Source organism: Erythrolamprus reginae, chromosome Z (genome assembly GCF_031021105.1).
Source record: "Erythrolamprus reginae isolate rEryReg1 chromosome Z, rEryReg1.hap1, whole genome shotgun sequence".
Classification (NCBI taxonomy): domain Eukaryota; kingdom Metazoa; phylum Chordata; class Lepidosauria; order Squamata; family Dipsadidae; genus Erythrolamprus; species Erythrolamprus reginae.
The window spans coordinates 78384956-78408456 of record NC_091963.1 but is presented as its reverse complement, the minus strand read 5'-3'; the positions used below and the strand labels follow the sequence as shown (position 1 = coordinate 78408456).

The 23501-nt window shown below is 41.4% G+C and overlaps 1 protein-coding gene across 2 annotated transcripts in view; it reads right to left on the bottom strand.

Annotated features, from left to right (window-relative positions):
• SACM1L (SAC1 like phosphatidylinositide phosphatase) overlaps window positions 1-23501 on the bottom strand; it is a 148634-nt gene that overhangs the window by 39957 nt on the left and 85176 nt on the right. For both annotated transcript variants that reach the window (XM_070727045.1, XM_070727046.1), the window contains exons 8-13: window positions 21369-21470; window positions 16925-17010; window positions 16684-16770; window positions 14146-14214; window positions 13984-14063; window positions 7875-7973 (exon numbers count right to left, since the gene is read on the bottom strand). In XM_070727045.1, the coding sequence (XP_070583146.1) occupies window positions 7875-7973; window positions 13984-14063; window positions 14146-14214; window positions 16684-16770; window positions 16925-17010; window positions 21369-21470 (523 nt within the window). The remainder of the gene's footprint in view (window positions 1-7874; window positions 7974-13983; window positions 14064-14145; window positions 14215-16683; window positions 16771-16924; window positions 17011-21368; window positions 21471-23501) is intronic.

The following is a 23501-nucleotide window of genomic DNA, read 5'->3' as shown; positions in this document are numbered from 1 at the left end:
AAATAAGAGCTTTAAAAATGATGATAGCTCCCAAGATGATGTACCTATTTCAGGTGCTGTCGGGGGGGCTATCGGTATGTAAGGTTAAAGAGTGGGACAAAAAACTAAATTATTGGATTGAGGAAGACAAGAGACCAAGAATAAGAAAAAAGTGGTTAATTGCGAATGAAAAAGAGGGGGGATGGGGAGTTCCATGTTTGGAGCTGTATAGGGAAGCTTTTCAAATGGAAAGGTTAATGGAGTTGCAATTAGGTGAAAATAAATGGGCGAAATTGGAAAAACAGATAAACGGGATGAACAATACAGAATTAATTTTTAGGAAGTGGAATAGGAGTGATATAGGTAAATTAATAGGCCCAATGAAAGGGACTATGGAAATTTGGAAAAAATGGCAAGAGAAAGTAGGATTATATAAATCTAAACTGTCATCGCTTTATGTAATAAATAGAGAAAATGAAATTAACTTAAATAGGGTTATAGGAGAGTTGAAGGGAAGAGGGATAACTAAGATAGAACAGTTATACGAGAAGGATGGCAGGCCAAGTAGAAATCGTATAGAATGGTGGTTAGGTAAGGGAAGGTGGCTACAAATAAATGCAATATGTAAATATCTAAATGAAAGGGAGAATAAAGAAGTATTATGGCGGGAGGAGACAGGGTTAGAGAAAATAATAAGAGAAAAAAGTGAGGGGATAAAGGCGCAAGCAACTAATATATACAAACTGCTAGTGCAGTCAGATGGGGACACGATTGATGGATTGACTAAATGGTGGCAAAATGAGATATTAATAGAGGTACAAGAAATGGAAAATATAGTAGAAGATATAAGGAAAATTAAAAATACAAGAATTAGGGAAATGAGAAGGAAAATATTACATAAGTGGTATTTCACTCCCGTTCAATTTGCACATTTTCAGCAGAATGTCAGGGGGAATTGTTGGCATGGTTGTCAAGATAAAGGAGTGTTTATGCATATGTTTTGGGAATGCCCGATAGTGCAGGAATTTTGGCAAAAAGTGAAAGAGGATATCAATAGAATGTTAAATATACAATGGACAATCACTAAGGAAATGGCAGTACAGTACTAGTAAAAAGTAATGCGATGGGAGAATTTAGAGAAATAAAAAAAGCAGCAATAGAAAGCGCTCAGGCAGTAATAGTTTTGGGTTGGAAGGATGCGACAAAATGGACAATGCAAAATTGGTATAGGTACATGGTGGACCATATTCAATTTGAAATTATGGAAAAAAGGATAAATTTGGATAATGAAACTGAGTTGGGACAGCTGATGGGACGGTGGGACAAGGTAAGACGATATATGACGAGCAGAATCCGAGACCAAGCTACAAGAAATAAACTGGAATCACTCTATAATATGTAAACAGATATATTGCTCTTGGGTTAAGTGGATTATACAAGAAATACCCCCAATTTGGTGGTGGGGAATGTGTGTATGTCGGGGTGGTCGGCACAATTCACAATTCACTACGCACTGTTTTATGTTGTGTGATTTTAAATTGTTAAAAATCAATTTAAAAAATATATATATTAAAAAAACACAAGGTAATAATCCAAAGGGTGGGTATACAAACCTGGTGTTAAAAACACCCAGTAAAATAAAAAACGAATTTTTTGAAAAAAATAAAAAATAATCCAAAAAGATCAAATATAGTCCAATGAATAAAAAAAATCCAGTGATCGAAACCCCCCCCCCAAAAAAAATTAACTAGTCAGACCCAACACTTAAATTAGGGTCTGATAAAAAGAATAATATAAAAGAATAATTTAAAAGCCAATTCTCAGGAAGAAGCTATCAAAATCAAAATCTGATGAAAATAGTAAGATAATAAAAAATGGGGGAAGATAGAAAAAAGCGAAATATAATAAAGGCCTAAGAAAATAAAAATAAGGATTTAAAGATTTAAAAATTAAAAAATTAAAAATCAAATATAAAGATTAGTTTTTTTAAAAAAATAAACTTGAATTATAGATAAAATAAAATCAAAGTTCAAATTGAAAAAGTAGCTGGGTATAGTAAAATATATCTTTAAACATAAAATTGTGAAAAAAATAAAATAAAAAATGCTGAAAATCCAGCCCAATCATGCAGTAATACATTTCTCTTTAAAATATCAGTTTCTTTAGAGTTGTAGCACTTTACAAAAACGCTGTTAACATATCGTTCTGGCACTTTAAATGCAGCATTCAGGAGAGATGGCAATACAAAAAGCTTTCCCCGCTGCTCAGCCGGATATCAAGGTTTCACGTCTCTCCCTCACCAAAAAACAGTTCCAAGTCAAATTTTAAGAAACCTCCTATATATCTCTTCTCTCCAAAGTCCAGATTTTAAAATTCCAACACAATTTTCTCACCAGTTGGCTGCATGGATGGTAATAAGCCCTCAGCTTCCGTCACTCCTGAAGCTTCAGGTAACAGGTTACTTCCAGCAGACTGATGGTCAGGGGACTTGCTTCCTGCAGGATTTTGCGATATCCTGCGGTTCCCCAGATGATCCCCTCTCACCTGACTCTCCAAGCCAGGATAGTCCACATCTTGGGACCCCAATCAGCTGCGGTTCAACAGGCTACCCCAGAGCATTGGGGAGTCGGTTGTGTCGCTTCGGCTTAGCTCCGCCCTCCGACTAGAAGAAGACATGTTTTTAGATGTTTTCAAAATGAGGGTGAATCAATAAATGACTATGCGGCAAATACAGCCTCAATTCTCCAAGGTATTGATTCATACAAATTGTGAATTGTTTCCAAACGAATTTTAGCCCATTCTTCAGTTAAAGCACCCTCCAGTTCTTTTAGAGACAATGATGGTGGAAATCGACTTCTTACTAATCTCTAAAATCGACTGTAAATGCTCAATAATGTTGAGGTCTGGTGATTGCGATGGGCAGATGAGATGCTGAACTTCATTAGAATGTTCCTCATGCCATTCTTTAACAATTCTTGCTCTATGGATTGGTGCATTCTCATCTTGAAAGATGGTGTCCCCCTCTGGAAACAGTTCTTGAACCATAGGATGAATTTGGTCGGCCAAAATTCCCAAATAGGCTGTTAATTCTTCCATGAAGGGAAATCATTGGCTTGGCAAATTTCCAAGAAATAGCATCCCAGATCATCACTGAACTCCTGCCATGTTTGACGGTTGGGAGAAGGCAGTCTGGATGAAATGATTCTTTCGATTGTCTCCAAACGTAAACATGGCCGGAGGTTGGAAAAATGCCACTGCTCGAGGGATCATTTATGGTGGTTTCTACACCACTCTAAACGCTTTGAAACATTTGTCTTTGAGAGCAGAGGTTTTCTAATTGCAGCTCTTCCGTGGAATCCAGATTTGTGAAGCTCCCTTCGAACAGTTTTTGTGGAAACTGGGTACTGTATGTGTCTATTGAGCTCTGCTCCAGCAATTCGCTTTAGAGTCTGACAATCTCTCTCAGACAACTTTGACTTTTGACCAGATCTGTGCTTGGCTAAGGACGTTTTCCCTTCTCTTTCAAAAGCAGTCATTACTTTTGAGACATTATCTCTTGAAATGCCAAACATTTGGGCACTTTCTGTTACATTAGTGCCTGCCATTTGAGCACCAACAATTTAGCCTCTTTGAAAGTCTGAGAGGTCTGCCATTTCTAGAAGGTTATAACCATTTTTCCTTAAATTTCTGTAAAAAATAAAGGTAGTTTAAAAAAACATATCAAATAACAGAATTTTAAAAAAACATTAAAATATGTCAAGTTTTGATTGATTTGAACATATCCAAACATTATGATGCCAAAAAGTCATGTGTTTCCATTTTTATGTCCACCCCCTGTATATTGCTGCTCTGTGAACTGCAGCTATGAACTGTGAATTCACAGATCTGGAAGAACTCCTCCTTGATCAATTGATCTTTGGGGTCCAAGATTTGCAACTCTAGAGACTTTTGTTGCCAAAAAAAGAGCTCAATCTTACTACTGCAGTAGATGAGGCAAGAGCTTCTGAGTTTTCTGAGAAGGCTGTCTTAGAAATGCAGAAAGCCAGACCTGTACTTGTTCAAACCAGACCTCAATCTAATTACCCTGAGGACTCGGATCCTGACATCCTTCCAGATGATGAACATGATATCTGCAAACTCCAAACAATGAGGAAGCTCTCCAAAATCAATCAATCATCTCAGCAAACTTGTTTTAGTTGTGGGGGAAAGGTACAATAGAACGGATTGTCATTTTAGAAATGTAACTTGCCACAATTGTGGCAAACAGGGACATCTAGCTAGAGTTTGCAGATCTTCCTTGCCAGCACCAGCAGGAATGCCCACAGGGGCATACCTCCTGAAGCCTCTTCCTGCTTCTACCTTAAGGCGACCTGCAGGATTTAGAGTAAAATCTTCTCGTAGACCATCCACTTTTCAAGTGTTCTGTTATTCCACATCCAGAGACCTTTCTCCAGGTTCTTACTATGTGAACCATGCTTCCCTTGTTGACCCATCACAAAAGTTGTTTGTCACTATTCATATTAAGGGTCAACCATATCAGATGGAGCTGGACACTGGATCATCCAAAACTTTACTCTCCTGAGCCACCTTGATTCAGTTATTCCCTAATTTTGATAAGGATTGTTTAGAACCATGCCCCATTGCTCTCAAAGATTACCAAGGGAATCAAATTCCCCTTGTGGGGTGTGGGTCCTTCCTTACCTCCTATGCAGGGTTCAAAGACTATCATCTCATCATTGCCAACAGACACTTGCTCTGCTCGGCCTCAACTGGTTCCATGCACTGGGTCTGACTGTCTCTGGAATCCATACAACCATCATTTCACCAACCTCCACCATCACTTCTGAAGGTCATATGGCATCGCTACAGGAGATTCCTGACATTTTTGCCCTGGAGCTCAATAGATACATTGGCACCCGAATTTCTTTTAATTTAGATCAGGTGACCCCCATCCAGCTTAAGCCTCGAAGGATTCCATTAGCTCTAATGCCTAACATAGACCTTGAATTGGACAAGTTAATTTCTCAAGGTGTATTACAGCCCGTTGAGCAGCTAGGTGGGAAACTCCCATCATAATTCCCCTCAAATCAGATAGCACAGTAAGAATTTGTGCTGATTACAAAGCTACATTGAATAAGGCCCTTCAGTCCAATCCTTATCCTGTCCTGGTAGTGCAACACCTACTGCACTTGTTGGGCCAGAGGTCTGTTTTTGCCAAGCTAGACCTGGCACAAGCTTATCAGCAGCTCCTGGTGAACAAGCCAACTGCCATAGCTCAGACCAGGGGTAGGCAAAGTTATCTCTTCTATGACAGGTGGACTTCAACTTCCAGAATTCCAGAACTGGCATGATTGGCTGAGGAATTCTGGGAGTTGAAGTCCACAAGTCATAGAAAAGCCAACTTTGCCTACCCTGGGCTCAGACTATCATTACCCATCAGGGAGGTTTTAAATGCACCAGGCTCCAGTTTGGCCTTAGCACTGCCCCCAGCATTTTTCAGAGCCTCATGGAAAGGCTCTTATATGCGATGCAGGAGATGTGCCATATTTCAATGACATGCTCATTTCCATCTCCAACCCCATCTCCATCTCAAACTATTTGCAAGGGTTACAGCTGTTCTTAAATTTAAAGAAGCAAGCCTGCATTTGCAGCCTGATAAATGTTAATTTGAGGTTTCCCAGGTGGAATTCCTTGGGTTCCTTAGCTTTTAACTTCTGAGGCTGTCCTTGTTTAATACAGTAACAGTATCTCCCTTCTGTTAGCCTGTGATGCCTCCCCATATGGGGTGGGAGCAGTATTAAGTCACATCCTTCCAAATGGCTCAGAGGCACCATTGGCTTTTTCTTCTCGCACACTGCCTCAGGCAAGGAACTATACCCAGCTTGACCGCGAGGCTCTTGCTCGTGTTGCTGGTGTAAAGAAGTTCCATGATTATCTTTATGGGCAGCACTTTCATCAGCTGACTGATCATAAGTCCCTCCTAGGCTTCATTGCAAATAATAGGCAGACCCCTGATGTCTTATCTATTAGGATGTCCTGCTAGTTGGAATTTATGGCCTTTATTTATATACCATCAAGCTGGTAAATGGGCCATGCAGATGATTTAAGCAGATGCCAATTGCCTAGACCTGTTCAGGGTCCAGCAGTGACAGCGTCTATTTTACTTGTGGATGAGCTGTCGTTGCTTGATACCGCTTCTCATATAGCATCTAAGTCTGTGAAGGACCCTGTCCTTCTACAGGTTTTGGACTGGATACGTAGGGTATGGCCATTTTTCCCCCCTTTGTCCACGTTCCAGCCCTTTTTTAACAGAAGGCATGAATTAACGGTGATGAAGGGATACCTGCTCTGGGGACATAGGGTGTGGTACCCCCCAGTCTTAGAACCAACATCCTCCAATGCCTCCACAGGGCTCATCCAGGCATAGTACAAATGAAAGTGCTTACACGTACCTATGCTTGGTGAACTAGGATGGATGAAAAAATAGAAGAATGGGTCAATAAATGTAGGCCATGTCAGTTGTCTAGGCCAGTGATGGCAAACTTTTTTGGTTCACATCCAAAAAGAGGGAGTTGGGGGGGGCTAGCATGCGTGGCGTGCCCACACCCCTTCCCTCCTCCTGCGCATGTGCAAACTTTCCCCCATGGTGTCCCCCGCGCATGCGCACATGCCTTTCTGAAGCCTGGTAGGTAAAAAAAAAAATCAACAAACTGACAGCAGAAGTTCGGGAAAATGCACTTCTGGTTTGCCGCTGTGGTTTTTTTCACTCCAAACCCCATAGGCATGTTATCACTAGAAAGTAGAAAATTCAAAAAGCTTGACATTCAGAAAAACCAGCCTTCAATAGATACATAACATTAACTTTATATCCGCTAACTTGATACCACCCAGCCTCCTAGTATGCCACCTTCACCTACTTCAGTCAGCCTTCCGACTGTGCCCTCACTCATTGCATCTCCACCATCAGATGGTTTTGCTAGGATGGTTCCATCGGCACCAGTCTCATCTCCGAGGATGGCGGTTTCTATCAGCCCAGTGGAGGGCGAGAGCAGCGCTCTTCAATCTTTTCCTCCATCAACTCAGGCGCCATTTCAGAGAAGGTTGAACTTAATCAGCCAGCATGCGGGGCACTTGAATAGTTTAATGGTCTCTCCCCCCCCCCCTTGCAGCTTTCCCCATAAATAAGGAAGTTGTCAGACTTAGTTCCATTCTTACTGTTTTAACCATAGTCCTAAATAAACAGCTATATTTTATTTATTAATTAGACTTCTATATATTTTATGCAAGCTGCCTCCTGCCTTCTTTGTTACACCCAGCTTTAACATTAACTGTGGTAACAAAAGTAGTAAAATGGGGGGGGGGGGAAATTCACTTAACAAATGTCTCATTTAGCAACAGAAACCTTGTGCTCAATTTTAGTCATAAATTGAGGACTGCCTATTTACAAATCTATAAGCAATTTTAAAAAGCACTAAGCTGTTTTTCTAATGGAAGACTATATTTTCTAGAAATTAAAATGAAATTAGCTAACTTCCTAACAATAACATTTTGCAAATTCAAATATATCCAGATTTATCAACATATTTGAAAGGAACAATATATTATACAATCAAAATGCAGACAGATCTTAACAGAGTGAGAAAGATAATGGGATCTTTTTGATTACAATCCTACACAAATTCAAATGGATGTGCGCTCTTGTCAATAATAAGCCATGGGTTTTGTATTACAGTCTATATGGGTGTATGCTTAGATCACCATATTTAAAAATTATCAATAGGTAATTTTTGTTTTTGGGGGGCAGATAATAGGCACATCAAGCATCTACTATTATTAGTAGCTTCAGCTATTCACAATGATATGCTTGCCTACTGTCTTTCAGTTGCATATATTACCCATATTCATCTTGTGGTGCAGCAAGTTGATCCAGTAAAATTTGGAGTCTATCCCATCTCATATGACTGCATTCTTTATGAAAATCAAAGGCTATATACCTGGGCAAAGAAAGAATATGTGAATAAAGAGAGTATTCACTAGTATTTAAAGGATCATATTGACAAAAGCCTAATAAAGAATAAATATTCTAAGCAGTGATAAGTTCTCCTTCAAAATGCAACATCTATATCTATATATATTATTTCAGAATATAAGATGCAGTTCCCATTCCTAAAAGCAGGTAAAAATTGTGGTGAATCTTATACAATGAATGTTACTGAAGCCCTGCCCAACCATCGGTCCCCATTGTTCGGCTGACTCCATCTTAAGGATTTGATTGCTTTCCATGTGAAGAATATGATATACAAGTTGGAGTCTTCTGTGTGCAACAATGTTATATAGTTCTTTGAAGAAATGTTTTGGAGCATTTCTTCAATAATATGGTCAAAAGAGCATTTTTTTAGGATTTATGGAAGGAATCTCTATTGCAAGATGTTCTACTAATATTTACTGACACCTTCTCCCTGGCCTAAATGGTTGTCAGGATCACTATAGAAATGAGCAAATGGAGTTCAAGTTTAATGACATAGAATGATGAGGAGATTTTATTCATCTTCTGAAAAATAGTTGTTGCTTGTGGCACTTGACCTCCATCTTTGTATCTCCATTTTGGAGATTACACTAAACCAAATATTTCTACTTCCTTAAGTCAGTATAATTTAAGTTTGGTTGCCTCTATCTATGCAGTGGAGCTAACATACATGATCTGTGATTTCTTGGCACTTATCCTGAGGCCAATCTTGGTTGCTTATTCATTTAAGATAGTTATCACTTGATGAAATTTATCTCGTCTTCCTCAAGTAGAACAATATCATCTGCAAAGTCCAGGTCACCAAAACAGTCATGGTCAGAATAATGAATGCCTTTCCTGATCCATGACATTTGTAACATAATATAGGTAAGGGACACAAGGAAGAGGAGTGCTCATAGAATATAGCATAGAGCCAGGGTGGCGCAGCAGGTGGAGTGCTGTGCTGCAGGTCACTGAAGCTGACTGTAGATCTGTAGGTCGGCGGTTCAAATCTCATCACTGTCTCAAGGTTGACTCAGCCTTCCATCCTATATTTAAATAATGAATTAAAGGGGAGGGATAAAATGGCAGGAGCGAGCACCCAGTGGACTGTATTAAAAAAGGCCATCTTAAAAGCCACTGGACTGTATGTAAGGCAAATAACTAAAGGTAAAAGGAAGAAGAAACCGCTATGGTTTAGCAATGATGTAAGGGCTATAGTCAATGAAAAAAAGGCTGCCTATAGGATATATAAAGAGTCTGGCAGTATAGCTGATAGAGAGGTGTATAAAATGAGACAGAAGGAGGCGAAACAGATAATATATGCTGCTAAAACCTCAAAAAAGGAAGAAATTGCCAAATCTGTAAAGAAGGGGGATAAAACCTTCTTCACGAAGCTTAGTACCGGAAGTAGATAGGCATGATGGAATAAGGAGATCGAAGTTGTACCGGGAATAATGCATTGCTAGGAATAAGGAGATCGCTGACCATTTCAATAGCTACTTCTGTTCAGTTTTCTCAAAGACACACCTTACAAATAATACTACCGTATAGAGGGATGTAGCAGTGATCTTAGAAGCTGATGTCTTAGAAGAACTGGAATGATTAAAGATAAATAAGGCAATGGGTCCAGATGGCATCCACCCCAGAGTTCTTAAAGAACTCAGATCTGTCATTGCTACCCCCCTGACTGATTTGTTTAACCAATCCCTGTTAACAGGAGATGTTCATGAGGATTGGAGAATGGCCAGTGTTGTGCCTATCCACAAGAAGGGCAGTAGAGAAGAAGCTGGTAACTACAGGCCAGTTAGCTTGACATCAGTTATAGTTAAAATGATGGAGACTCTACTCAAAAAGAAGATAAATCAGCACCTAAAAAACAATAACTTATTGGACCCAAATCAGCATGGCTTTACTGAAGGCAAATCATGTCAGACTAATCTCATTGATTTCTTTGACTATGTCACAAAAGTGTTGGATCAAGGTGGTGCCGTGGATATTGCCTATCTGGACTTCAGCAAAGCCTTTGATACGGTTCCATATAAAGACCTGATAGATAAATTAGTGAAGATTGGACTAAATCCCTGGATAGTTCAGTGGATTTGCAGCTGGCTGAAGCATAGACATCAGCAAATTATTGTTAATGGCGAGTATTCTGAGCAGAGACAGGTTACAAGCGGTATGCCACAAGGGTCTGTTCTGGGTCCTATTATTTTTAATATGTTTGTGAGTGACATAGGGGAAGGTTTGGTAGGGAAGGTTTGCCTATTTGCCGATGACTCTAAAGTGTGCAATAGGGTTGATATTCCTGGAGGCGTCTGTAATATGGTAAATGATTTAGCTTTACTAGATAAATGGTCAAAGCAATGGAAACTGCAGTTTAATGTTTCCAAATGTAAAATAATGCACTTGGGGAAAAGGAATCCTCAATCTGAGTATTGTATTGGCAGTTCTGTCTTAGCAAAAACTTCAGAAGAGAAGGATTTAGGGGTAGTGATTTCTGACAGTCTCAAAATGGGTGAACAGTGCAGTCAGGCGGTAGGGAAAGCAAGTAGGATGCTTGGCTGCATAGCTAGAGGTATAACAAGCAGGAAGAGGGAGATTATGATCCCGCTATATAGAGTGCTGGTGAGACCACATTTGGAATACTGTGTTCAGTTCTGGAGACCTCACCTACAAAAAGATATTGACAAAATTGAACTGGTCCAAAGATGGGCTACAAGAATGGTGGAAGGTCTTAAGCATAAAACGTATCAGGAAAGACTTAATGAACTCAATCTGTATAGTCTGGAGGACAGAAGGAAAAGGGGGGACATGATTGAAACATTTAAATATGTTAAAGTGGTAAATAAGGTCCAGGAGGGAAGTGTTTTTAATAGGAAAGTGAACACAAGAACAAGGGGACATAATCCGAAGTTAGTTGGGGGAAAGATCAAAAGCAACATGAGAAAATATTATTTTACTGAAAGAGTAGTAGATCCTTGGAACAAACTTCCAGCAGACGTGATTGATAAATCCACAGTAACTGAATTCAAACCTGCCTGGGATGAACATATATCCATCCTAAGATAAAATACAGAAAATAGTATAAGGGTAGACTGGATGGATTATGAGGTCTTTTTCTGCCGTCAGTCTTCTATGTTTCTATGTTTCCGAGGTGGGTAAAATGAGGACCCAGATTGTGGGGGCAATATGCTGGCTCTGTTAAAAAGTGCTATTGCTAACATGTTGTAAGCTGCCCTGAGTTTAAGGAGAAGTGCGGCATAACAATCAAATGAATGAATGAATGAATGAATAAATTAATTAATTGTTTAGTAATAATTATAATTTCAATATCTGCTTCTCTTTATGCTCTTGTATTCTGCAGAGACAATCTTCACCTGATTAATACAATTGATTTCATTGAAAGGGTGACTATATGGTGATTGACAGGTCATCTTATGGATTTGTGAATTTTGGAAGTATGTGTTTCTAAAACAGAGTATATTATGTTCACAGAAAGATGTTGATCACTCTCCCTTAGTACTGAGCTGAATTAAATATGCATATGCTTCAGCCACATTCTCTAAGCTTTGTTATTCATCTCTAAACTGGGCATTAAAATCAATCTGGATTTCATAATTTGAAATGTTGTCAAAAAGATCTTGTAGTTGTTCATAAAATTTACCTTCATCATATTGTTTGCATTATCTGTTGGTACATATGTTTGTATAATATTTGCTTTGACATGTCCAAATGTTGAATAATTGCAGCTCGCTAGCTGTAATTATTTTATTATTGACCAGCTTCCAGCCAATGATATTATATTTCTTTGCTTTCTTTTCTTGTCTATAGAGGTCTGCCAGGCATATAACACTGACGTACTTTACATTGCTTTCTACTATTTTCTCACCTGAGACCTGTATGACATTTTTTGGTTAGGTAGACATACTTCTAAACAAAGGAGGAAGCAATATTTCCCCTTTCATTTTCGTCTTTTTATAAAATATTTTCAGAGGATATGGCATAATTAGAAGTAAAATGTATGTTTTTAATAGGAGGGATGAACAGGAAGTTCTACTGAAAAGCAAAAACCCTACATTTTATTTTTAGTATGTTTCTGCAAGACAAGAGACCTTGTAAGCAACAATGAAGTCTGCAGGGACATAGGCACATATTGGCATTCATGGTTTAAAAAAAAAGCTTTTGCTTATATATCAACCCTTATGTTTTTGCAAAATTAAATAAAGTTTAAAAGAAATCTGTGCAGCTCTAAAATATATGTCAGCATTCTCATCCACAGACCATCTCAGACTATATATATATATACAGTGGTACCTCAAGATACGAACCCCTCGTCTTACGAACAACTCGTGATACGAACCCGGGGTTCAGAAAAATTTTGCCTCTTCTTACGAACTTTTTTCGAGTTACGAACCGGCGTTCGGAGACAGCTGGGAAGCCACGCGGCTGTTTTAAAGGTGACAGCTGGGCGGCGGGGCTTCCCAGCAGCCTCCCGAACGCCGGTTCGTAACTCGAAAAAAGTTCGTAAGAAGAGACAAAATTTTTCTGAACCCCGGGTTCGGTTCGGGAGGTTGCTGGGAAGCCCCCCAGCCCGACTGTGACCTTTTAAAACAGCCGCGCGGCTTCCCAGCTGTCTCCGAACGCCGAACGCGGAAGTTCGGCTTTGGCGTTCGGCTTCAGGAGACAGCTGGGAAGCCGCGCGGCTGTTTTAAAGGGTCACAGCCGCGCTGGGGGGCTTCCCAGCACCCCCCGAACCCCGAACCCGGAAGTTTGGCAAAAGTTCGGGGTTCGGGGTGGTGGTGGGAAGCCCCCCAGCGCGGCTGTGACCTTTTAAAACAGCCACGCGGCTTCCCAGCTGTCTCCCGAAGCTGAACGCCATAGCCGAACTTCCGCGTTCAGTGTTTGGAGATAGCCTGGAAGCTGCGCGGCTGTTTTAAAAGGTCACAGCCGCGCTGGGGGCTTCCCAGCACCCCCCCCCAACCCCGAACCCGAAAGTTCGGCAAAAGTTCGGGGTTGGGGGGGGTGCTGGGAAGCCCCGCCACCCGGCTGTCACCTTTTAAAACAAGATGACAGCCGGGCGGCAGCGGTTTTTTTTGCGGGTTTTTTTTGTTGTTGCATGGATTAATTGACTTTACATTGTTTCCTATGGGAAACAATGTTTCGTCTTACGAACCTTTCGTCTTACGAACCTCCCCCTGGAACCAATTAGGTTTGTAAGACGAGGTTTGACTGTATGTATATGTATATGTATATGTATATATATATATATATATATATATATATATATATATATATATATATATATATATATATATAAATATATATATATATTTGTTTTCGTAATATATATATATATAATTCTCTGCCTTACAAGGCAAAGGTTGCAGGTTCAAGTCCCAGTGGGTATGGCTAGCTGATGAGGCCAAAATAAGGCCGAAATAGATCTATCCTAGTCTCCCTTAATTTTCAAATTCAGCTTAAACATGTGACATATATACATATACATATACATATACATATACATATACATATATATATATATATATATATATATTTGTTTTCATAAATTTTCACGGGTATATGTATGTAGATTGTTCTGAGTTCGGGTTTTGCCCTGTGTAATATTTTGCATGTCTATGCGACGTTTCGGTGAAATCACATTCACCATCATCAGGCTGAAGTTCCTAGCTTCGTGTTGCTGTAAATTTTACAACAACATGAAGCTTGGAACTTCAGCCTGATGATGGTGAATGTGATTTCACCGAAACGTCGCACAGACATGCAAAATATTACACAGGGCAAAACCCGAACTCAGAACAATCTACATATATATATGTAGTCTCCCTTAATTTTCAAATTCAGCTTAAACATGTGACATATATATATATATATATATGTGTGTATATATACACACACACACACACACACACACACACAATGTTCTAAATCATCAAATATATTGAAAGTGATGCAAGTACATTCTATTTAATACATACTTGATCATTCCATTTCCTAAACCAGTTACCATTTTTGAAAAAGTTTGTTCCAGAGGCTTTTCAGAGCCTTTTTGGTTAACCTGTAAAGGAAACACAAAGCAATTATATACAGGATCAGCAACAACATGAATTCTTGGATGCAGAATTAAATTTAAATCCTACCAGATTAACAATCATTTGTTTTCCATAGCTAATAATTTGTGAATCAAAGTGCCTTTGGAAGCCATCCATCTAAAAGAGAGTACAATACATATATTGAACACCTGTTAATAGAATAATTCTTTTGAACAGAAATACAAACTGATACATAAAAATAACAAAGATTATTATGAACAGAAAATACATTTTTAATTACATTTGAATTAAATTGTACATCTTTTTCACAATTGTAAAAAATGGTAGCATTCCTCGGTGGACAAGTATATTCATAAAAGTTATATTATGAAATAAATCTTTAATTGAACTTTTGTTGTTTTAATTCCTGCACAAATAAATTTGTCTCTTATGTGACAGATTATATCTGCCATAAATCTTGGGAATGGAGATGGGGATGAGGGCAATTAAAAAAATCCTTAGTTCTAACATCAATTTAAAACTTTTACTGAAAACAGCAAGATTCAGTGATATTTTGTTGATTTAAAATCACCCTGCAGGGTGTTTAAGATTATAACTCATGGAACTTGCAGTTTGTAAGAATTGCATGTACAACATGACTGGATGAAAACCATTAGAAAAGACGGGGGGGGGACCCCTCAGAGCTCGTGCAAGATATTACTGGAAACAGAAGAAACTTGCAGCCAAAATACATGTAATGTCAATAGATTAACAAATGAAACTTCAGCCACCAAATGTAAATAGCTTTATAAGTAACTAAACTGCCATTTTGAGGCCTTACAAAATGAATAATGCTTTGAGGAGACAGAAGAGGATGGCATGTTAAATGTTCAGCATTATTGAATCTATAATTTCAAGGTCAGAGAGGAAAAGTCTCATTTTGTAAATGTTAAATGAAGGTGCCAATTCATCAGTAATTTTCATATGATATTGCTGAACATCTTTAGTTCAAGATTATTTTAGGCAGTAGTTTCTGGGATTAGGCCCTAAAATGGATTGCCTTTATATACGGTACTGTATTTTTCAACGTATAAGATGCACTTCGATTTCTTTTGGTGTACCGGTGTGTAAAATGCACCTGGATTTTAGAGGAGGAAAACAAGGAAAAAAGTATTCTGAACCAAATGGTGTAGTATTATATTGTTTAATAAAATACCAGTGTACCAGAATACTTTTTACAACCAGGTATACTTTTTAATAAATACCAGTGTACTTAATTATGGTATTTAATAAATACCATAATAAAATACCAGTGTACCAGAATACTTTTTACAACCAGGTATACTTTTTAAAACCATGTATACTTTTTAGAACAATGTACACTTTTTACAAACTTCAAATTTTAGAGTTTCAAGACTTGCGGACTTCAACTCCCAGAATTCCTCCATCAGTCATGCTAGCTCAGAAATGGGAATTGAAGTCTACAAGCCTTAATCTTGCCAGGTTTGAAGACCCTTGCACTCCTAACCCCTAACTCAGGGGTCTTCAAACCTGACAGCTTTAAGACAAGTCTTAAAGACAGATCAATGGGGTTCACAAGCAAGGGACATTAATGCCCACATTCTTCCTAGGGCTGCCTTTTAGACTGCTAAAAACTGACTTATTATGACTCTGGACCTGGAAATGCTCCTTGTCTACATAATGGAAATACTGAAAAACAAATTAACTGACTACAAGAAGTCTCCAAAGCAAGAGGGAGTACTGTAGTTAACACATCAACTCCTCACTCACTCACACACATACACACACACACACACACACACAAATCCCAACTCCTCTGCCTGCAAGAGCTCAGCACCCTTTGCCAAACGCCAATGGTCCACGGAACTGAAGAGGCGGCTTCGCCAGGATCAGGGATGAAGACGGAGGTGGAGTCACATGGTCAGAAGTCAATGCAAGGACAGTAGGGCGGATGTAATTAGAAAATGCAAGGCAGGCATGCCGCCCAAGTTAGACAATCTTGGTGGAGGCTGCGGCGGCAGCAACTGCTGAGGCGGCTCCAGCGGCTTTCGTTTGAGGAGCAGCAGCACCAAGACTGTCATATCCACGGCTTAGGCTGAAGTGCGAGAGTGAGGAGGTCAGTGAATAGGCCCTGAAGAGCCAGAGTCAGTGCCATGTTGTTGGGTAGCGGGATCGGCTCAGGCGAGCGGCTGTGGCAGGGGCTGGGCAGGGGCCAGCTCTCCCTGGCTGAGGCAGCTCCAAAGCTTCAGCTGGGGAGAGCTGGCCCCACTGTTCCCTCTAGCCTGCGCTATGCGCTATAGCACAGGAGATTTGAGAGCTCGGTGCACAAATTCTCAATTCTGGCGCAGAGGTCTTAAACCTCTTTTTCCCTCAATTTGGAAGGCGCAAAAGAAGGAAGCTCAATTCCAGTCTTGCAACTTTTTGCTGAGGGCACGAAGAGCAAAAAGTTCTCTCGCGCCTTCCAAATTTTCCCGGCCACCTTGTTCCTCATAGGCACGCCGCCCGAGTTAGCCAGTCCTTATATATTGTTTAAGTAACCAACTTAATGCAATCTGCATAGGTATAGGGATGCTCTATATTATGCCTCTCCTATAGAAAGACAAGGAAGATATAGAAAATACACACATGGTTTACTGTTTTGCTGATCTGTGGCTTCGGCTTATATTTAAGATTCGGTCTCTGTGACCAGAAAAGGGGAATTGATCCTCGTGTCTGGAAAAAAACGATAATAAGAAGTGAAAGATACAACAAAATTAGCAGAAACTACCATCAACTTATTATAAAATAAAATGCAGAGACCTGTATTAAGATGTTAGGGGCAAGAATTAAATTAGACAGACAAGTATCCCAGCATAATAAAAATTACCTGGACAAAAGAAGCTTTGTTTCCATTATAATGTACAATTTGTTCTGTTTCTACAAAGTTAGCTGCATGTCCTTCAGAATCAATACCTATGAAACAGAAAGCATTTAAAATATAGAACAAGCCTTATACGTTCAAATCTAGATGAAAACCATTTTTGTGACAGCTTTCATATAGTAATACCTATCCAACCAAAACCAAAGTGAATCATAGGACTCTTTAAAATGGTAATACTAACATATCTATCTATCTATCTGCCTGTCTGTCTGTCTGTCTATCTTTCTACCTACCTACCTACCTACCTCTCTATTTGTTTTGTATGCCGCCCCTCTCCATAGACTTGGGGCGGCTAACAGCAATAATAAAACAGCATATGACAAATCTAATATTTAAAATAATTAAAAACCCTTGTTAAAAGCCAAACATACACATAAACATATCATGCATAAATTGTATAGGCCTGGGGGGAAAGGAATATCTCAATTCCCCCATGCCTGATAACAGAGGCGGGTTTTAAGGAGGTTACAAAAGGCGAGGAGGGTGGGGACAATTCTGATCTCTGGGGGATTGGGCCGCCAAAGAGAAGGCTCTTCCCCTGGGTCCCACCAAATGACATTGTTTAGTCGACGGGACCCGGAGAAGGCCAACTCTGTGGGACCTAACTGGTCGCTGGGATTCGTGCGGCAGAAGGCAGTCACAGAGATATTCTGGTCCAATGCTATGAAGGGCTTTATAGGTCATAACCAACACTTTGAATTGTGACCGGAAACTGATCGGCAACCAATGCAGACTGCAGAGTGTTTGTGTAACATGGGCATACTTAGGAAAGCCCATGATTGCTCTCGCAACTGCATTCTGCATGATCTAAAGTTTCCGAACACTTTTCAAAGGTAGCCCCATGTAGAGAGTGTTACAGTAGTCGAGCCTCAAGGTAATGAGGGCATGAGTGACTGTGAGCAGTGACTCCCGGTCCAAATAGGACCGCAACTGGTGCACCAGGCAAACCTGGGCAAATGCCCCCCTCGCCACAGCTGAAAGATGTTTCTCTAATGTGAGCTGTGGATCGAGGAGGACGCCCAAGTTGCGGACACTCTCTGAGGGGCTCAATGATTCCCCCCCCCCCGGGTGATGGACAGACAGATGGAATTATCCCTGGGAGGCAAAACCCACACCCATCCAGACCCTAACAGCCTCCAGGCACTGGCACATTACATCCACTGCTTCGTTGACTGGACATGGGGTGGAGATGTACAACTGGGTATCATCCGCGTACTGATGACACCTCACCCCATGCCCTTGGATGATCTCGCCAAGCAGTTTCATGTAGATATTAAATAGCAGGGGGGAGAGGACTGACCCCCGGGGCACTCCTCAAGGGAGAAGCCTAGAGGTTGACCTCTGACCCCCCCACTAACACCGACTGCGACCGACCGGAGAGGTAGGAGGAGAACCACTGAAGAACAGTGCCTCCCACTCTTAACCCTTCCAGCCGGCGCAGAAGGATACTATGGTCGATGGTATCGAAAGCTGCTGAGAGGTCGAGAAGCACCAGGACAGAGGATAAACCCCTGTCCTGGGCCCGCCAGAGATCATCCATCAACGCGACCAAAGCATTTTCCGTGCTGTAACCGGGCCTGAATCCTGACTGCTGAGGGCCTAGATAATCGGCTTCTTTCAAGGACCTCTGGAGCGCCGCCACCTTCTCAACAACCTTCCCCATAAAGGGAAGGTTGGAGACTGGACGATAGTTGTTAAGAATGGCTGGGTCCAGGGAAGGCTTCTTGAGGAGGGGGCGCACAAGGGGGCCTCCTTGTAAGGATCCGGAAAGGACCCCTTCCCCAAAGAAGCGTTGACAATCTCCTGGACCCAGCTCCGTGTCACCTCCCTGCTGGCCGAGACCAGCCATGAGGGACAAGGATCCAGTAAGCAGGTGGCGGAACTCACAGCTCCAATGGCCTTGTCAACTTCATCAGGTGTCACCAAATTCTTCCCAGACAGATGGACAAGTACGGGCCCCAGTCACCTCGGCTGACTCGTTGTCAGTCAACTCTGTTATCCAATCGGAGTCGAAGTCCGCCAGGATCCGAGCGATTTTATCAGCGAAAAACATATTAAAATACTCTGTAAAGGCTCCCAAACTCCCCCCTGGTTAAGAATGGAGCGGGTCACCCTAAACAGAGCGACCGGGTGGGATTCCGCTGATGCAATCAAGGCGGCATGATACGCACATCTTGCCGCCTTGAGCGCCACTTTGTAAGTCTTAATATGAGCTCTTACAAGTGTTTGATCGGATTCGGACTTACTCTTCCTCCATTGCTTCTCTAGACATGTCTTCTGGCATTTCAACTCCTGGAGTCTCGTTGAACCATGGAGCTCTACAGGGTCTAGTGCCTCAGAGAGGTCGCAAAGGCACTATCCGGTCAAGAGCCTCCGCTGCAGCCTTGTTCCAGGCCTCCGCAAGAGACTCTGCCGAACTGTGGACGAGTGCATCTGGAATAAGCCCAAGCGCCCTCTGAAAACCCTCTCGGTCCATCAGGCATCTGGGGTGGAACCACCTAGTTGGTTTCGCTTCCCCACAGGGAAGGATTGGAGCCAGGAAGTCAAGCCGCAATAGAAAATGACAAAGGCAACACTTCTAAGCCCTTTAGTCTCAGACCATTGCTCAGTTGCTCAGAGAGGAATACCATGTCAGGTGTGTATCCCCCCTCGTGAGTTGGACCCTGTACTACTTGGGTCAGTCCATGGCTGTCATGGTGTCCATGAACTCCTGCGCTAGCCCAGAGGTTTCGCCGAGTGACGGTAGGTTAAAGTCCCCCAAGACAATAAGTCTGGGGAACCCCACCGCCAGCCCGGCTACCTCCTCGAGCAGCACAGGCAGAGCTGTTGACACGCAGATGGGAGGCAGGTACATGAGTAACAAGCCCAGCTGAACCCCTAAGTCCAACTTCACCAGGAGGGACTCACAATGTGCAATCTCTGGAGCAACGGGTCTATGCAGGCAAAGGCTCTCCCTGGCTATTATAGCCACTCCTCCCCCCCTTCCCTAGGGTTGAGGCTGATGCCATACCTGAAACCTGGCTGGGCAAATTTCAGAGAGAGGAACTGCTCCCTCAGTCACACATGCCAGGCCAGCCTCCCCATCCAGGATCAATTCCCGGATGAGGAGAGCTTTATTTACCACCGACCTGGCATTGAGTAGCAGCAGCCTGAGCCTAGGGCCAGAATTACACTCGTCTACCCTGGGTTGAGCTCACGGAGCCGGAAGAAGGGATCGCTATTAAGCAGCGATCACTCCTTCCCCTGGAACGTCTAGCTCCATGGCTCCTACCATATCTGCCTCTTCCGAGCAAGACCGGAATATTATGACCCTCTGTCACCCCAGAGAAAGGTGCCCCCTCCCCTCTTGCCTCTCCAGCATCAAGTGTGCCGAACATTTCATTCATACCATATCCATTCACCTCATCCATACCACAGTCCCACCCACCCGCCCCATCACATCCACCCCACCCATCCTACCCACCCCCATTCCATCCACCCCATTCATTAAATAGTCATAAGCATCCATCCCTAAAAAACCCCGCAATAATTAATTAAAATATAAGTTAATTAAAATACTAATAAAACAATCCCATTCATTCCACCACCCACAAGCATATATAATTTAACCCCCTTAAAATTAACTAAAAATATAAAACATAAAGACATAAAACAAAAAATAGCATATGAATGATTGATTAGCTGTTAAAGGATATAGTTGTTGTGTCATAACTATGTTTTTAAATAACTTATATTTAAGTAGTCACAAAGGAAAATACTTCTCCACCAATTATACAAGTAAAATGACAATAATCCAGATAACTGTAAAACTAACTTTTAGGCATGCCACTTTGGAAAGAAACAGAAAAGAAATTAGATTATTGTGGCAGGCCCACAGAAAGGGTTTGTTCAAAGAAAAATAAAGGTCACTAAATATATTTGAATGCCTCTTCTGCAACAGATGAATGGAAGGTTGTATCCTTCTTATCCTTCCCTCAGATTCATTTATATAAAGGAAAGTTGTTCATTGATATATTTTGATTTCCACCTATCCTTCAAAGAGATCAGCAGAAGCTTAGGCTTCCTGATTATGAAAAAATCTGAAATTGTAGCTTTCCATATTAAATATAATCTTCAATACCCTTTAAATACATTTTAAATTAAGTCTGCAATAAATGCTTCTTTGTGTGTGTGTGTGTGTGTATATGTGTACATTCTTAAAAGCAATCTGTAACAGTTTGACACTTACCCTTAACCAATAAAAAATAAATCAAAACTGACAAATATTAAAAGTGTTACAAGAATTCTGTAGCAAAATCTTAGTACTACTAGAAGACTAGAAATTTAACAGAATAATTCACGAAGTATAATTTTTGCTTATATTCATATAACAATTACAAAGAAATCTTACCCCTCACATAGTAGCGTACACCAGCTCTGAAACAGCTTCTTCGAGAAATTATAATCCATTCAAAGTATTTGCCATTAATGGAACTAGTATGCATAATAATAACTGGTGTAAAACAGCAATTAAGGAATATAGGTTAACAGTTTTGGAGAAAAAATAAAAATATATTAGAACATTTAGTGAACATTATGAGCACACAGCATTGTTCTGTATTCCAGTATAGAATGTTCAACAGAGTATAACGGAGTCTATGGAGAAGGGTGGCATACAAATATAATAAATAAATAAATAAATAAATAAATAAATAAATAAATAAATAAATAAGAAATTTTATCCTAAGAAGAAGTAGGGAGATGCATTTTTCACAAATTTTGAATTTAAAAGAAAAAAATATGGTGTTTCTTACTAGTTCCGAATAATTAATATACAGTGGTACCTCTACTACAAACTTTTCGAGATACGAACTGTGTGTTCAAGATTTTTTTGCCTCTACTCACGAACCATTTTCTACTTACGAACCCTCGCTTCTCTTTTGGCTGACAGCGCGCGTCAGAGGAACACTGTGCAGATGCCCCATTTTGCTGCCAAAATCCCCCCTCGCCTACTGCTTCCTTCACATCCCACAGCCGCCCCAACCCGCTGCCAAAATCCCCCTTGGCTACCGCTTCCTTCGCCCCATCTCGCTGCCAAAATAACCCCCCCCCAGATGCTTCCTATGGCATCCCAAATTGCCTCCAAAATCACCCATGAAAACGCTTCTTATGCCACCCCAAATTGCTTCCAAAATCACCCCTGCAAATGCCTCATATGCCACCCCAAATTGCTTCCAAAATCATCCCTCCAAAGACTTACGCTGCCCCAAATTGCTTCCAAAATTACCCTTCCAAAAGCTTCCTAGGCCACACAAATCACCTCCGAAATCACCCCTCCAAATGCTTCCTATGCCACCCCAAATCACTCCCAAAATCATCCCTCCAAATGCTTCCTATGCCACCCCAAATCACCTCCCAAATCACCCCTCGCCTACTGCTTCCTTCACATCCTGCAGCCGCCCCAACCCACTGCCAAAATCCCCTCGCCTACTGCTTCCTTCGCCCCATCTTGCTGCCAAAATAACCCCCCCAGATGCTTCCTATGCCACCCCAAATTGCCTCCAAAATCACCCCTGAAAACGCTTCTTATGCCACCCCAAATTGCTTCCAAAATCACCCTTCCAAAAGCTTCCTATGCCACACAAATCACCTCCAAAATCACCCCTCCAAATGCTTCCTATGCCACCCCAAATCGCCTCCAAAGTCATCCCTCCAAATGCTTCCTATGCCACCCCAAATCGCTCCCAAAATCATCCCTCCAAATGCTTCCTATGCCACCCCAAATCACCTCCAAAATCACCCCTCCAAATGCTTCCTATGCCACCCCAAATCGCCTCCAAAGTCATCCCTCCAAATGCTTCCTATGCCACCCCAAATCACCTCCAAAATCACCCCTCCAAATGCTTCCTATGCCACCCCAAATCGCTCCCAAAATCATCCCTCCAAATGCTTCCTATGCCACCCCAAATCGCCTCCAAAGTCACCCCTCCAAACGCTTCCTATGCCACCCCCAATTGCTTCCAAAATCACCCTCCAAATGCTTCTTATGCCGCTCCAAATTGCTTCCAAAATACCCTTCCAAAAGCTTCCTATGCCACCCCAAATCACGTCCAAAATCAACCTCCAAATGCATCCTATGCCACCCCAAATCACGTCCAAAATCACCCCTCGCCTACTGCTTCCTTCACATCCTGCAGCCGCCCCAACCCACTGCCAAAATCCCCTCGCCTACCGCTTCCTTCGCCCCATCTTGCTGCCAAAATAACCCCCCCAGATGCTTCCTATGCCATCCCAAATTGCCTCCAAAATCACCCCTGAAAACGCTTCTTATGCCACCCCAAATTGCCTCCAAAATCACCCCTGAAAACGCTTCTTATGCCACCCCAAATTGCTTCCAAAATCACCCCTGCAAATGCCTCATATGCCACCCCAAATTGCTTCCAAAATCAACCTCCAAATGCATCCTATGCCACCCCAAATCGGCTCCAAAATCACCCCTGCAAACATTTCCTATGCCACGCCAAATCATTCCCAAAATCACCCA